This window comes from Brachyistius frenatus, unplaced genomic scaffold (genome assembly GCF_029030835.1).
Source record: "Brachyistius frenatus isolate BFR_SWC_R1_liver_20210118 unplaced genomic scaffold, ASM2903083v1 Contig_12, whole genome shotgun sequence".
Lineage (NCBI taxonomy): Eukaryota > Metazoa > Chordata > Actinopteri > Embiotocidae > Brachyistius > Brachyistius frenatus.
Window position 1 is genome coordinate 5,433,288 of NW_027210611.1, and position 14,780 is coordinate 5,448,067.

The 14,780-nt window shown below is 42.6% G+C and overlaps 1 protein-coding gene across 22 annotated transcripts in view; it reads right to left on the reverse strand.

Moving 5' to 3' along the window:
• The window catches only part of LOC138617419 (receptor-type tyrosine-protein phosphatase F), a 166,619-nt gene that overhangs the window by 59,999 nt on the left and 91,840 nt on the right, over positions 1–14,780 (reverse strand). For 11 of the 22 annotated variants that reach the window (XM_069692427.1, XM_069692424.1, XM_069692429.1 and 8 more), the window contains exons 5-8: positions 12,151–12,339; positions 10,309–10,326; positions 7,797–7,907; positions 27–296 (exon numbers count right to left, since the gene is read on the reverse strand). In XM_069692427.1, the coding sequence (XP_069548528.1) occupies positions 27–296; positions 7,797–7,907; positions 10,309–10,326; positions 12,151–12,339 (588 nt within the window). The remainder of the gene's footprint in view (positions 1–26; positions 297–7,796; positions 7,908–10,308; positions 10,327–12,150; positions 12,340–14,780) is intronic. The other 11 variants (XM_069692440.1, XM_069692431.1, XM_069692443.1 and 8 more) reach the window with 1 other exon arrangement.

The window sequence follows — 14,780 nt, forward strand, 5'->3', positions numbered from 1 at the left end:
AAGTCCGCACCGCTCTCGGCTCTCACCTTTGACAGTAACCTGAGCTGTGGCTTCGATCATGCCCAGAGAAGAGATGGCCACGCAGGTGTAGTTGGCCGATTCGCGGATGTTGGTGACCTCCAGCACGTTGCGTCCCATCGGCATCTCCTCCTCCTTGGTCAGCTCCACCACGCCCGTGGTCCACTTGACGTAGGGCATCGGTGAGCCCACCGCCACGCACGTCAAGTTGACGCTGCCGCCCGGCATCACCTCCTGGTTGGTGGGTGGAATGGAGAATCTGGGTGGGACTCTTCGCACTGAAGGGGTGAAGAGAAGAGGCAAGAGAGGGGAGTGAATAAGTAGGATATGTAAGATGAGTATGATGCTTTTTTTTTGGGGGGGGGGGACACGGATTTCCCGAATGGTCTTGCCCCCATAACACCACAAGACTAAAAGCTAACTCAGAGAAGCTAATAGAATGGAGGGATGATCGCTTTTGTCCAAATGTACAGGCGAGCACAATGTGAATAATAGGACTGTCACAAAATGGCTCTGGAAATTCACAAGAAATCTTTGAGGGGATGTTTTATCCTCTTGCTTACAAAGGGGAATATAATCAAAAAATAGCCCAGTTTTTGCTGGAGACTATGTCTGGCCCTCTTTTGTCAGGGTGTCAAATGGTGGCGAGAGTTGCATCATTGAGGGACCCTGTGGAGATGCTATTGTTTGATTTCTCCTCCCGCTCCCTCTCTCTGGCTCCTTCTGCTCAGTCTGTCTTTCTCCTTCTCTCTCTCTCTCTCTCTCTCTCCTCCCTCTTTTTGTGCTGTTCTGATATGCAGATAGGCTGACATTAAAAAGGGGTTCCCATGGAGACAAGAAGGGCCTGTTGACGTCGCCAGGGACAAGGCAAACACCAATGCAGCGGCTCCATACGCTACTGAAAGGCTCGCCCAGAATAAACAGGCAGCCAGCATTTACATATGACTTGCTTGCTATCTAAATAAAGATGCCTTCCAAATTTACACATTTTAGATCTTTTTGGGGCAACTTTTGGCAACCGAAACAAACTTATCCATTTGACATGGCAAAGAAAGCTTGACATGTGAACATCCATCAGTGTCAAACCTGTTACATTTATGACACGTTTCATTTTACCATGTGCTAAGTGTGAGAAAGGGGGGGGAGGAGGGGCGCTCTGACTTCTCCAACCTTGATTGTGGAGAAACTGAAGCCAAGCCAAACATTTAGCTCCCCACTGAGGACCCATTATTGCTATCCAACTACTGCTGGTCATATGTTTTCAAGACACTGGGTGTGAAACCGTGCTTGCAGAATACATACCGCTTGTTTCCCCTAATGCCTTACAACATCTCTGTGTATCTCTTGTAAAAAAAAAAGAAAAAAAAAAGAAAAAAAAAAGCCCTTGACTGTAATTGCTCTTTTGCACAGGTCTACATGAAAATGGATTTTCAAATATGAGTCCCCCCTCCCTCCCCCCTTCACCCCTCCCTCCCCGATCTAATTTGAACCGGAACGTCGTTACAGCCATGCTTGTTATTCCCCTCATTATGTGGTGAAATGGAAAAACACAAAAGCACCTTTTGAGATTCCAGTCAGGAAAAAGGCTGACCCTGGACCCACACTATAATAAGGGGGACCTGGTTGACATTCATTTGAATTTTACCGTAATAATCGAGGTGCCGCATATAGACCCTCTGCTGTTTTAATCAACACAATCATGTGGACCTAAACTACTTGGCTTAGGATCATAAAAATATGAAGTATCCAGGTCTGAGCCCCAAAACCCCATCGTGCATGTTTTTTTGCTTTACACAATTTCCCAGATAACAGCACGAACAGAGAGGTCAGCCAAGCTTCAGGACAGAGTGATGATGACTGTCTGATATTAATAACAACATTATGCTTACAAAATGAGTGATTGAGAAGGTACAAGATTAAGGGTTTCATGCTGGAAAAAGACAGGAAGCGACACATTAAAAGTTCTACAGATTTACATAAACCATAACATCTGATCTCCGAGGATCATGGGAATATGGCTGATTTTTTTTTACATGCAAAGACCGGACAGGCTGAGTAGGGTTACCGAGCCTGGGAACGGGACTGGGACGACATTCTCAAGCAAAAGCATGCACAGGAGTTGAGGAAAGATGTGGGACAGGATAGCAAGTCTGAGTACGCCGGGGAAGGAAGATAAAGGAAGAACTCGGTCCAATTTTCTCATATGAATGACTGAACATCTGATTTCCAGTATGAACTAATGCCACAACACACTTCGCTTTGTGTACTTCGAGAAAGTGATGTCAGTGTTCCCTTCACTGCCTTCCTGTTGGCGGCCACCTGTGTCTTCTTGCACAACAGCGAACCTATTTTTCACAACACATGCTTATGAAAAAGAGAAACCTGAGCGAAGCAGGCCTAATGTAAAACCATTAAGCTCAAAGTGTCTGTTATTCTTTTGCGATTCCAAAGACTAAACAGTGCTAAGAGCAGTCAGTCAATGGGGCCTGTGTATATTGAACACTTAATGTTGTGAATAATTCATGGCGTGCGGTTAAGTTTGGAGAGGTGCTGTGGAACAAAATGACTAGAGGGCAGGTAATTGTTATCGATTCCCCCGAAGCCTCTCTCCTGTTGAGAGCGGCGTGGAGAGATGGGCTCCGGGACTCTATCAAAACTACAAAATAAGCCCTGTCTCCACTCTGCCTGCCTGCTTGCTGGATACCTATAAATTTAACTGCCTTGACAAAGTGCCCAAGGATAGCAGAACCTGTTCAGTCAATCAATATCTGGCACAAACTGGCACAGAGTCAGCAGGCTCCCGGGCTTCCTGGCACGCAATGCTGGGCTACCATGATGGCTGATCATCCCCCCTGTCAGCACGCTGCCAGCTCATTCTTAAATATTCTACAGGTCAGCTCTTTGCATGGCAGTGCTTTCCAAATGGTTCAGAAGAAAAGAAGGTTTCCAAGACATTACCTCTGGCATGGACAATGTGATTACGATCTGCTATAAAACAGAGGTCAGTCTTTAAATATGAGGATCAGGGTCCAGTAGTCAGAAAATTACTTTCATAAACGTATTAATGCCTGGTTCTTACGCAGTATCTTATCTATCTATCTCACAGTAACCCCCTTCCCCTCCCCTCCCTTCCCCTCCCCTCCCCAACAGTGTATGCATTTCTCTAAGGGTCTTGCAACAACCTTTTTTTCTTCTGCAGGACCTGCTGCAGCATCACACTGAGACTGGGGGAATGTCTGTCTTCTCATTAGACTAACATGTGCCTATCACATCCTTCAGGCTCTGGGTGTAGGAATGCCCATGGCTGTAAAACAGACATAATCCCCTGAGAATGGCTTTGTCAGTTCTGATACCCATGTCCCTCAGTGGGAGAGCAGGGGTGTTGCTGCCTAAATACCTGACAAATCCGGTTGCCACCTGAATACCGGAGTAATCCATCACACACCCCTCTGATGAGGCCTACAGAGGCGGATGGAAAGTCGGAGTGTGAAAGCGGCTATAGTTTTAGATGGATGCAGCTGACAGGGATGGCAACATGGGTGCGCATAGGAAGAATGCACGGCAACATAACACAACAGAGATCTAATGACCTAAGCTAACTGCTCGGGGACTCCTTTGTGTGCTTTGGCAAGACTTATCGAAACACGATTTTGAGGGAGTGGCACGGAAGACATGCAAGAGCTATTCAGGGCTTCATGCAAACAAGTAGACACCAGTACACATTTACACTACAGGGGATTAGGGAGCTACTACTATTATTTTTGTTTTGTCAGGGACGGATGTGTAACGTCTTCATCATGAGGGGGAGGGTGGAGAGGATGGTTGACCTCACTGCAAAATTTGCATCAAATGGAAGGGAAGTGACAGAAAGTGAAAATGACCAACCTTCACGCTGATCTGTTTGCGGATGAAGTGATTTGATGGAGGTGAGCGATGGAATGAAAAGTGAAGAGGAAGACAACACAGTGAAACAGACCAGTGTTTCCAGAGACACAGTGGAGGTTAGTGACATGGCACAGAGAGGCAGAGTAATGCATAGATACGGGTCCAAGGAGAGAAACTAAACTATTAAAAGTGACTCCATATTATTCTGCATCTTTTTCATTTGGATGATTAATATTCCAATTTAAAAAAAAATTGTTTTTTTCAAAATTACTCATATCATTTAAATTTAAGCACTCAAAGAAACCAGGAGTGACATTTCAGACAGTTATGACTGTACAGTGAAATTTAACGTCTTATTAATCATTAGGAATGGTAAACTGTAGCACAATTTTCCATCTCTTTAGGTACAAGGTATTGGACTTGTCATGCCTTTTTTTTTGTTTTGTTTGTTTAGAACAATTTTTTCCACTTCACGAGCACTTGTTGAACTTGGCTATGCTCGATATACTCGTGTACCTTCAAAAAACCCGTCATAAAACTGACCTGAATTGAACACTTTCCCCGTTTCTCTCCTTGACACACAAATATACACACATAGAACAGCATGAAGACACTTTGGTAAAAGAAAAGCCCAGCTGCAGCACTTTATCCTCTGTGACATATTGACATGTCACATGGATATATGAAGGAGTGCCAGCAGACAGAAGCTGACATCCCCTCCTCCGTCGTGGGATAAGCACTTGACAAACGAGCGCTCATGCACAATCACAGCACGCTTGTGATGCTGCCCACGTTGATGGAGTCCTCCTTCAGAGGAGGGTCACCGAAAGCAACCCGCGGCAAACAGGGGCACGCGCGCACCTTCACACCTACAGACGCGCACGCATTCTTAATGGATGAGAAGTGGAAGGACATAAATAGATACACAGACAGGAAGGGAAGAAACAATCCATGAGAAGACCCCCTTCATCCACCAAAAAAAAAAATTAAAAATACCACCTCCTCCCCCCCACCTACACAGAAATATGAGGACATCACTCTCTGGTGGTTCTAAAATGTCAAGACAAGGGTGGAGACGGTGGTGCCGGCAGAATGTGTACCTGCAGACAGGAATTGGATCAGGTGGCGACGGTGAGTGGAAAAAAAAAAAAAAAAGGAAAGAAAGAAAAACAGAAACGCATTCGCAGACACAAAACACCAACCCATAACAAGCCCATTTAAAGCAAGTCTGACAGGAGTGTGTTTGTGCATGTGGGCGGGTGTTAGAAGGGTGTTGATAGAGAATAATACCACAGTTCTTTCTCTCATGGTAATCCTTTCATATGTCACCTTCAAATAGCACTAACTGTATTGACATTTCAAGACTACAAATTACTGCTCTACCCAGGGAGGATGAAAATGCAAGAAAACGCAGAATTTATTCAAGAGTCTTAAAATGTACTCAAAAGTAAAAAAAAAATAATAATGCGAAAATACTAAAGTCTCAGCGTTAAACACTGTAAAATACAACATTCATTGAATTATTTTCGCAGCAGATGTTAAAAGCAGTAAGATCTCCACTCTTGTGCCTCAGAATCCAAAAAAAGTCAAGAGTATAACAACAGGAAAGGCATGTCAAAGGCCGCTTGTCTCGAGTCCCTCATGTTTTAAACCCAATCTAGCAGCCGAGTGATAGCACAGCTCAAGGTCCCATCTCCTCATTCCCTGCAGCGGTAACAAAGACGGAGTGAAAGCATGGCTCCAGCCTTTGTTCTCCATTCCAGACAAGTACACTTTTAAAAGGTTACGGTTGGTTTGATTTCTATCTCGCCGCTGGTGTGGTGAGGCTGAGGGGGGACATTTGGTGTTAAGACCAATGGGTTGACAGCTACCTGGGTGGTGTTACCGACTAGCTGGGCCTGGGGGCCACTGCTGGCGCCACGCCACACAACTACTGTAATTACCTCTGGGGGGAAGGGGGAGGGAGGGGAGGCAGCGTCTGCACCTGTGACAGACATGTCCTGATTAATAGACGAGACTTACATCCCTTCGCTGGCTGGCTGACTACCTCCCCCCTGTCAAGATTTAAGATCTAAACCTTGTGGAGCCCAGTGTTTAATCTGTAAATCTGATTCCACTGTGGTCCTTGAGAATGATTTTACCTCTGATTCCCCTGATCCACGACGAGGTTCTGCAAAAACATTTATTTTGGATACCTGCCTGTGAGGAATAAATTGATGCTCAATAATAATAGAGCTTGTCTGAGTGAGGGGGAATTTTGTTTTAAAAAGTACACTCGATTCAATTTTACATTTCCTAAACAGTGGTTTGTAATTTCACAAGCTAGATGGGAAACAACAGACTTTAATTTACTTATTTTAGCTTGATAAATGTAAAAAGAGACAGTGGAATTAGTCAGCCATAAAATAGCCTGTATAATACACTAGCGTATGCTTTTAACAAAATTTGGAAATGATAGCCAAGCGTGTCTTTTTCTTGCGGTGACACTTTGACTCCCTCTCTCCCTCCTCCACCCACACTAACAACTGGAGTAGATATTCTGTTTCATGTACATCAGACATGGTGGTGTTATCCGCAGGGGCTGACCTCCTACACTTCTCTCTCTCCCCTATGTAACAGCTTTTTTTTTTTTTTCCCAGGATGGGTGCGACGCTCCCCTGGCCCTGCATTAGTCTGCTCACGGAGACACCACAACAAAAAACAAACCCTGAAACTCCAGACCCCCTGCATGCCTCCAGGAGCTCTGGGTTGTGCGGGAGGGGCGGGGGGTAATAATGGAGCCTTTGGATACAGTCAAAATATAAAAGAAAGGAGGGCCTGGCATCGGTGCCAGCAGAGGAAACGATTTCAATGCAGCTGCTTTCACAGAGGCCGCACCTGGTCGGGTTCACAGCCAAACACGGAGTCGGGGTTAGTTCAGCTCATGTGAGGTATCGGTTTATAATGATGAGTGGAGGAAAGACAAAGAGACAGAAATAGTGGTATATTGAAAATAACACCACAATTAAAGTTGCTGTACGTGTTTTCCACACATGTACACTTATCGTGGCTGATTATAACTTTTCTCATGTTGGAGGTGAGCGCAGCCATGTTGGAAATCACTCCAATTATTAATAAGAATTAAGAAACCTTCATAAGGTGTAAATTGTCCCATTTTATCAGGTGCAACATACAGCTGATAAGACGGTGAAACACATGCTGTGTTCCAAATGGCGTACTTATGGACTGACTTTCACTATTGTGAGTGCATGAGTGCGTTCACACTGTCAAGTACAGAAACATGCAGTGCGCTACAAGTACCAGGAGGACGCACTCAAAACGCCCCACAAAACACGTGTGAAACTCTGGACACTTTCCATCCTAAATGGTTACCATTTTGGCTCCGTGGAGGAAGGGGCGGGGCCACCTGCGTTAAAAATCTTCAAATTAAGGCGTCTGAGGGAGGACGGCACAAAAGGGTTTGTTTTTCACATTGACTGCTGGACAGAAGAACCTCTGTGTTTGGCACCTTCATTTCGGGGTAAAATAATTAAAAGATATTTTGGCGGGTGATGTGTCCACATGCTGAGGTCATTTCGGATCAATGCAGAACAGCAATGAGCAGATTGAAACAGCACTACTATGTCAAAAATTCCTGCACTACACAACTATGAGTCCTAATATGTAAGAGCAGTACTTGATAGTGTCCTAAGGGAAGTATGTCCTTTGGAACACAGCAACAGTCTGCACACTCCTGAGAAGAGCTGGAATTGCACCGTTTCATATGTGTACATATGTACATGTTTAAGAGGAGACACTTTAAAGGCATGCACGTGATTTCAAAATGCTTGAGTCAACAGAAATGAATCTCATGATTGATGAAAGCCACAATTGAGAGAGACATTTGACTTTACCTCGTACGTAGAGATTGGCAGGAGCAGAGTAACGGGTCCCAGCGCTGTTCATGGCAACACATTCATATTTCCCCTGGTCCGACTCCTCGCTGCTCTCAATTTGCAGAGCTCCTGCATAGAGGATTAACAAATTTAGCAGTCTTGACAGTTGTGGAATATGAGATGGAACTTGGCATGAAACCACAGCAGATATCAGCACGAGTGACTCGCCGGGGAGCCCGTAGTTAACTAACCCAGTTCATGCTCAGACATGGACGGAGTTTTGTCAAGAAAATACTTGAGGCAACACAAGCATTTAGTAGATGTGGCAAGTTTAAGGAACTGCTAATTGAATATATGCCTAGTCACGTTAGAGATAAAAATAAAAAATAAAAAAGACCATGACTGAGAGTCAATTAATCATTCGAATAACATGTCAAAACCATCACAGTCTGATTAGGCCTTCTGCTTGTGGAAACAGCTGACAGACCTAAGTGTTTGTGTCATGGAGAGGTTATCTGTCTCAGCCAGATGTTAGCATGCAGCTAAACTATGCTGCAGAATAACCACATCAAAAGCAGATGAATAAATGTAACATAAATAAATCATCTACAGTTGTAATTGCTGTTTAAATATCACGTAGATCTGTTTTATACTTTAACCAAAAAACATGATTTAAAGCCTTAAGAGTACTTTTAAGTATTGAGCAGAGAGAAAACTAGGTTTTTGGATATTCTGTTGAAATCAAATAAAATACAACCATATTTAAACTAAAGGATTGACTGAATGTAATTTATGACTGAAGTCTTTTTTTTTTTTTATGAAGTCAACAAGTTCCAGTGGAGGGCATCTTTTCTTCAGCCATGTTTGAGTCTGCATTTAGCAGTGGGGTCATTACTGACCGTGTCTCACCTCTGCCAGATGGCTTAGATTAGTATTCACAATCCCAAGTAGCTGTAGTCATCAGAGTGAAGGCTAACATGCTGTTTCTAACAAACCATAAAATCCCGGGAGATCTGTCTTGGTGTGGTCATTTTGACACGCCATGTCCGCAGCCATCATGTAATCATTGCTACTGAATTGCAAATGGCTGACAGATGAAGCACGTTATGATTTGACAAATGGAAAAAAAAGAAAAAAAGAAAAAGAAGAGCAACAGCAAACTTACCTGCACCGCACGGTTTAAGATACACACTTAGATACAAGTTTAAAAATAAAACTACTTCTGTCAGCAGTTTATAAATGTACGCATGTCACAAGTGAGTGATTACAGTTGACACGTCTCCAAAGCAGCATGGTACTAGCATGAAAGGCAGCCAGCAACCATGCAGTTTGAGAACGACAGAAATACTCAGCAGAAGATGATGTCAGGGTAAATTTTTCACATCATGCAGTATGAGATGAATGTAACAAACAGGTTCACCACCAACCATAGGGGACTTGGATCATTGAGACCCCCAAAAAAATAAAAATAGTAACAATGATAAAATCCCAGATGTGAAACAGGGCGGGGCAGTGACATGTGATAATACCATCTCATGACAACACATCCCTCCAAGGTGTTTGCTCGGCTTGCTGAGCTCATCGCTGTCTGATTCAGCACTGACATGCACCCGCATACTAATGTCAGTGTCACCAATCTGCCAATCTGCCTGCTCTCCTATGGGAGAAAACAGCGCGAGTACTACAGAAACGTAGACGGTTTCTGCTGTGGCAGTTGTCAGCCTGCAACACTGAACCTCTTCAATTACTATTCGAACGCTGGTGGATCTTCTACAAGAGCAGAAATTACCTCAGGGGGCACAGAGGCTGCCATAAGGTTCCCTTAGCTCCTAAAGAGTTAAACACCTAATTTAAAATGGGTTTTATTAGGAGCGCCGGCAGTTTGAAATGTATCCAGCTTGCTCCATACCGCCACAGTTTTCCTCACTGCTGTTGTGGGGGGGAAAAAAAAAATCCTGCATTCTGTCTGAGCAGGAAAACAGATGATTTCCATGAAAAGGGGGTCGAAGCGTCCACCTTAACAATCTCAACCTGTTCCCGTGCTGCGGGGCAGTGCTGCATTGGCTTTATGCTAATGCAGCCATTTCAATTTGCATTGAAGATGCGTAGAGGAAGCAGGTAGATCATCTCGTGGTGATGCTGGGCTTTAGTTTAAAATGCAACTGCTTCTCCCCTTTTCTTGCTGAAAAAGAGGAGCCTGAAGCCGAAAGATGCTTCTTTTCTATGCGGATGTGTGTTTCCTTGTGAACGTGCTTTGTTTCTTTCAGTGAAGAAAGAGCCTTGAAAAAGCTAATTTACAGGCTAAGACTTTTGCACTTCTGCCTTCCCATTCTCATGACATCACGGTTGGTGATTTTGTTGTTTGTTAAGGAGCAGACAGAACATGTTGAGAGGAGACGAAAGGGAAAGTGAGAGGATGTGGGTTGAACCTGGTGATGCGGCGTCGGGGAGAATGCAGGGGTCTGGAGGTGGGTGTGAGGAAATGTTGCGGACGTGATATTTTCCAATACACTTTATTCATCAATCTTACCTCTAATTGGTGTACCACCTAGGTGGAAGTAATTTCGATGCAAACAGGGTTGAGAGATTAGTTAGTAATCTACTTACAACAGTGGGAGAAAAAACATGGCTTCTGACAGGCCACAGTTAGAAAGAAAAAACAACTGATAAAGAGTAGAAGCCACTTAAATGCAATGTGACAAAGTTCAGTGCACTCAATTAAATGCTTTGAAGCAAATATTAATTCTGGACTGCACGTGTTGTCTGTGGAAGACGAGAAGCCTTTGAGAAGGATCCTCTCCGTCAGGCCAACATTTTGCATTTGCAGACAACAGCTACAACCACATTTACCGTTGCTTCATAGCGGCATTAAAGTAGTGTGCAGTTTAAGGAGATAGCTCAATGAAGCTTTCTAATTTAAGATGGCCCCCACTCTGTGCAGACAGCAGTTAGTAAAATGAGCAAGAGAAATTAATGAAAGTCATACAGAGTAAACAGAGTGACGGACAGCAAGAAGGATTCACGTCAGAGGTATTAAACTGAAAAGAGGTTAGTATCTCTACTGAGTGATTGATTTGGATGATGTGAAGAGATAGAATAAATGCGTCTGTGAGCTCAATAAAATTTTTTTAAAAAAACGAGCAAGTGTGATGCAATAAGGACCGGGTCTGCACTTCTCTGTTAAACTGTGGCAGCAAAATAACATGCTTTTCTTCTCTGTCGTCGCAACATTGGCCTCATTTCAGGTCATATGCAGTAATGTAAAACCTGATACAGCAGCAGATGTCAAGAAATGGGGTGGGGGGTAAAAAGGATTGTTAGTCTGAGGGTATTACATATCAGCACATTTTCAGGCACTCTCAATGTACGTGAGAAAGAAAACTAATTAAAAGTTTGTTGCTGGAAGAAAAACTAAATCGTGGGTTTATGTACAATTTTATTCTTGCATGAAAAAAAACACTATCAAACAGTTAAGGAGGTCCATTAGTATCCAATTTGTTGAAATCTGTACCTATTTTGGGTTCTTCTTGCAGTAGAGCCGCATTTTAATATTGCAAGAACAGGGACAGTCAGAGCGAAGATGCTCAAGTGACCCGGACTCAGCTTCCACTGGGCAGCTTTTGTGTCAGGCTTTTTTCGAGAGTATAGCTCTCATCTTTAATGTTTGGGTCCTTACACCTGCAGTCTGACACTCTATAAGCTGCTTTCCACCACAGGAGCCTCACAAGTTGAAATCTACCTCACTCAGTGAGGTTCACTACAGGATCCTCACTAAGTGAGGTAGATTTAGGACGGAGCGAAACACTTAACCTGGTCAAAAGCCGCTAATCTTTCCACCTTGCACCTTTGCAATCTGATCCAGGTCAGGCAAGTGCTGTTTATTTATCAACAGGGCTTCAACTGTGAACACAGAGTATCATAGATATTTTTTTTTTCTCACTACTGTATCATCGGCTGGCCTCAATGTGACCCAGCTGCACGTTCAAGAGGGGATTAAGGATTATTTAATATGGTGAAAAAAATTCTCTGTTTGTACTTTAAAAAGTTACAAGCTATCAAAGATTGCAGGAACAATGCTAACTTCTGTTACTTTGTCAGTGGCTCCGGTGCTTTTTGTGAGGAAATCAAGTAAACCAGGTGACAACGACGAGCTATATAAAACGTTCATGTCTTTTTGCGAAGAGAGTGAATACATTGAACTCATACATGACAACAAAGGCCTTTTGTTTTCTCACATTATCCTCCTGTCTAACTTTACTCATGTCTGTTGGTATGCAGAGACATCTTCCACATTGCGACTTGCCTTTGCTGTATTTATATTATCAATCTGTCATGGACAGTGTAAACTTAAGGAAACGAAATCAAAGTTTACCTGAGCGTAGTTGCTTGATACGCCCGTTGCTGCTGCTGATGTCCACAGGAAGCATGTCCTTGAACCACGAGATCTCTGGGTCTGGGTTTCCGCTGGCGGCGCACAGCATCGTGGCAGTTCTGGTCTTCTCAACCACTTTCAGCTGGGGGCCCATATCAATGATGGGGAAGCCATGAGGGATCTGGTTCTCTGAAAAATGTTAAATTAGCAAAGCCAGATTTTAGTGCAGCTCCAGACACAAAGAGCTAGAAATAATTAAAAAAAAAAATTAAATAAAATGAAAAAGAAGAATAAAAATGTGTTTACAAAAAGATTGTGACAGAGTAGGCTTTCAATTGCTGTGAGAGGAGTTGAGTGCATCAAAGCTGTTGAGCTGGCAAGGACAGAGAAGAGGATGAAAGAGAGCAAATATATTTCAGGTGCTACAGGCCAAACAGTAATCCGAGTATATACACACACACACACACACACACACACACACACACACACACACACACACACACACACACACACACACACACACACACACACACACACACACACACACACACACATCGAAATTAGCGCACGAGAAGATATTACACGACAAAAGACACTACTTGCTATAAAATTGACAGAACTGATGTTTTTAATCCTTTGAAATTGTATACAAGAGAAATTAATCCATTGCTCCTCTATTGTGTTTTTGGATATGTGACGTAGGTCAGATCCTTGAGTAGCAAGTTGATGAAGTTCTAAATCTGAAAGGATAAATCCCCCATTCAACTGTGAAATATATAAAACCTTCCTTTTAATTTAATTATCTTACCGTCCTCATAAAAAGTTGGTAGTAACAGAATATACTTTTATAAAATATATTTTACGTGGCCTGACTGTTACCTTCGAGAGCAGAAATAAAAATCTCAAAACAATTGAATTGTTCTAGTTCAACTGCAGATGTTTCTGATTTGAATTAATCCTTTTTTTGTTGCGCTGGGAAGGACAGAGAAGAGGTTAAAAAAAACAAATACATTTCAGCTGTTATAGGCCCAAACAGTCATCTGAGAATACAAAGACACACACAAAATGAGTGCAAGAGCAGAAGAGAGTACTGGAGAACATGGTGCTGATTTAAATTTGGTTGAAAAAACAAAACAAAAAAAACAAAGAGTCCTGTTTGTGATTGATTATCATCGCAGGCTTATTATCTCGCAGAGGGAGTCTCAGGTTTAGACAGAAGAAGGATAGTTGCAATATGCCTGTGTACCTATGCGTAGATGAGTCACCGTAGGCTTAGCGAACTAAACAAACCTATTTGAATAATCCAACTCATCATATTGAAAGTAACGGCATATCCATGACAACACGTAGCATTGTGGAAGTATAATCCTTGAGGCAAAATTTCAGATTTCAAAGTAAAAGGAAATCGTAAATTTATACTGACATTATGATGATCAAAATAGGCCAGTTTATAGTCTTAGACGACCCAGCCTTGGCATGTGGGATTCCAAATGTCATCAGGAAGAGGTGCATCCCAGCATTAACACATATTAAACACTTGTAGCATGTTTTTCTGTGGAAAGCATGCAGTCTAGTTTTGAGAGTGAACTATTTACTTTTTTTTTTTTTAGCTCATTTTTCCACTTGTCTACTCACTTAGTGCAAGGGTGTCAAACTCACTTTAGTTAAGGGGCCACATACTGCCCACTTTCATCTCAAGTGGGCCTGACCAGTAAAATCATAGCATAATAACGCATACATAACGACAACATTTCTCTATGTTTAAATCATTGGTGAAGGTTTTTGGATGATAAACCCTATTTTAAAGGTCTTTCTACAATAAACTAGAAACATAAAGAGCAAAAACTCAGACATCAGCCCACTGTTTATCTGCCTGGGCTCTCCTCTGCAGATTTAACGGGTCACAAAGCGAGCAGCAGCTTCTCCCTCCGGAGCAGATGTCGCATTTACGCTGTTTCTGAAGCAATTACTGGATCGATAAAAAAAATAAAATAAATAAAAATAAAAAAAAATCACAAAACGTTTGTACTCATAAACCTTCATATTCTCATAGAAATGCAATGTATGTCTTTCTGTAATTTTCACACTTGGCAAAGTCATCCGGCGGGCCGTATGTTTGACACCCCTGCTCTAGTGAGTTGTGTCCAGTCGCATGTTTTCAACCTTACAAGGGCAAACGAACTAGGAATTCTTAGGCAATTGTTCAGTTCCTTACTCTCTCCCGTCTTCAGATTAAACAATGTAATATTTTACTGTTAAATTTGTAACAAATGTGTTAATGTTAAAACAAAAATGGGCCGTACATTATATTGTGAAATTGAAATTATGAAGCTGCTTTTGTCACAAACACTCGATGAAAAGACCTCACTGTGCTGCCAAACCAAAATGAGAGCCCCCAACACAGCGCTCATAATAAATCCTTGTTTAATCTCTGTGACTCAGTAATAAAGAGGAAACATGATAGCCCTTGAGAAGTGTTATTATCAGCTTGCTCTTGAACTCTTAATCTATTTCATCTTTATTCTCATGTGTACTTTGTCATTGGGGGCAAAGTGTTAAGTGTGAAAAAAAATTTGCTTGTGATTGTAACTTCTACCTTTGGTTCACCATGAAAAGACACCTGACTCCAG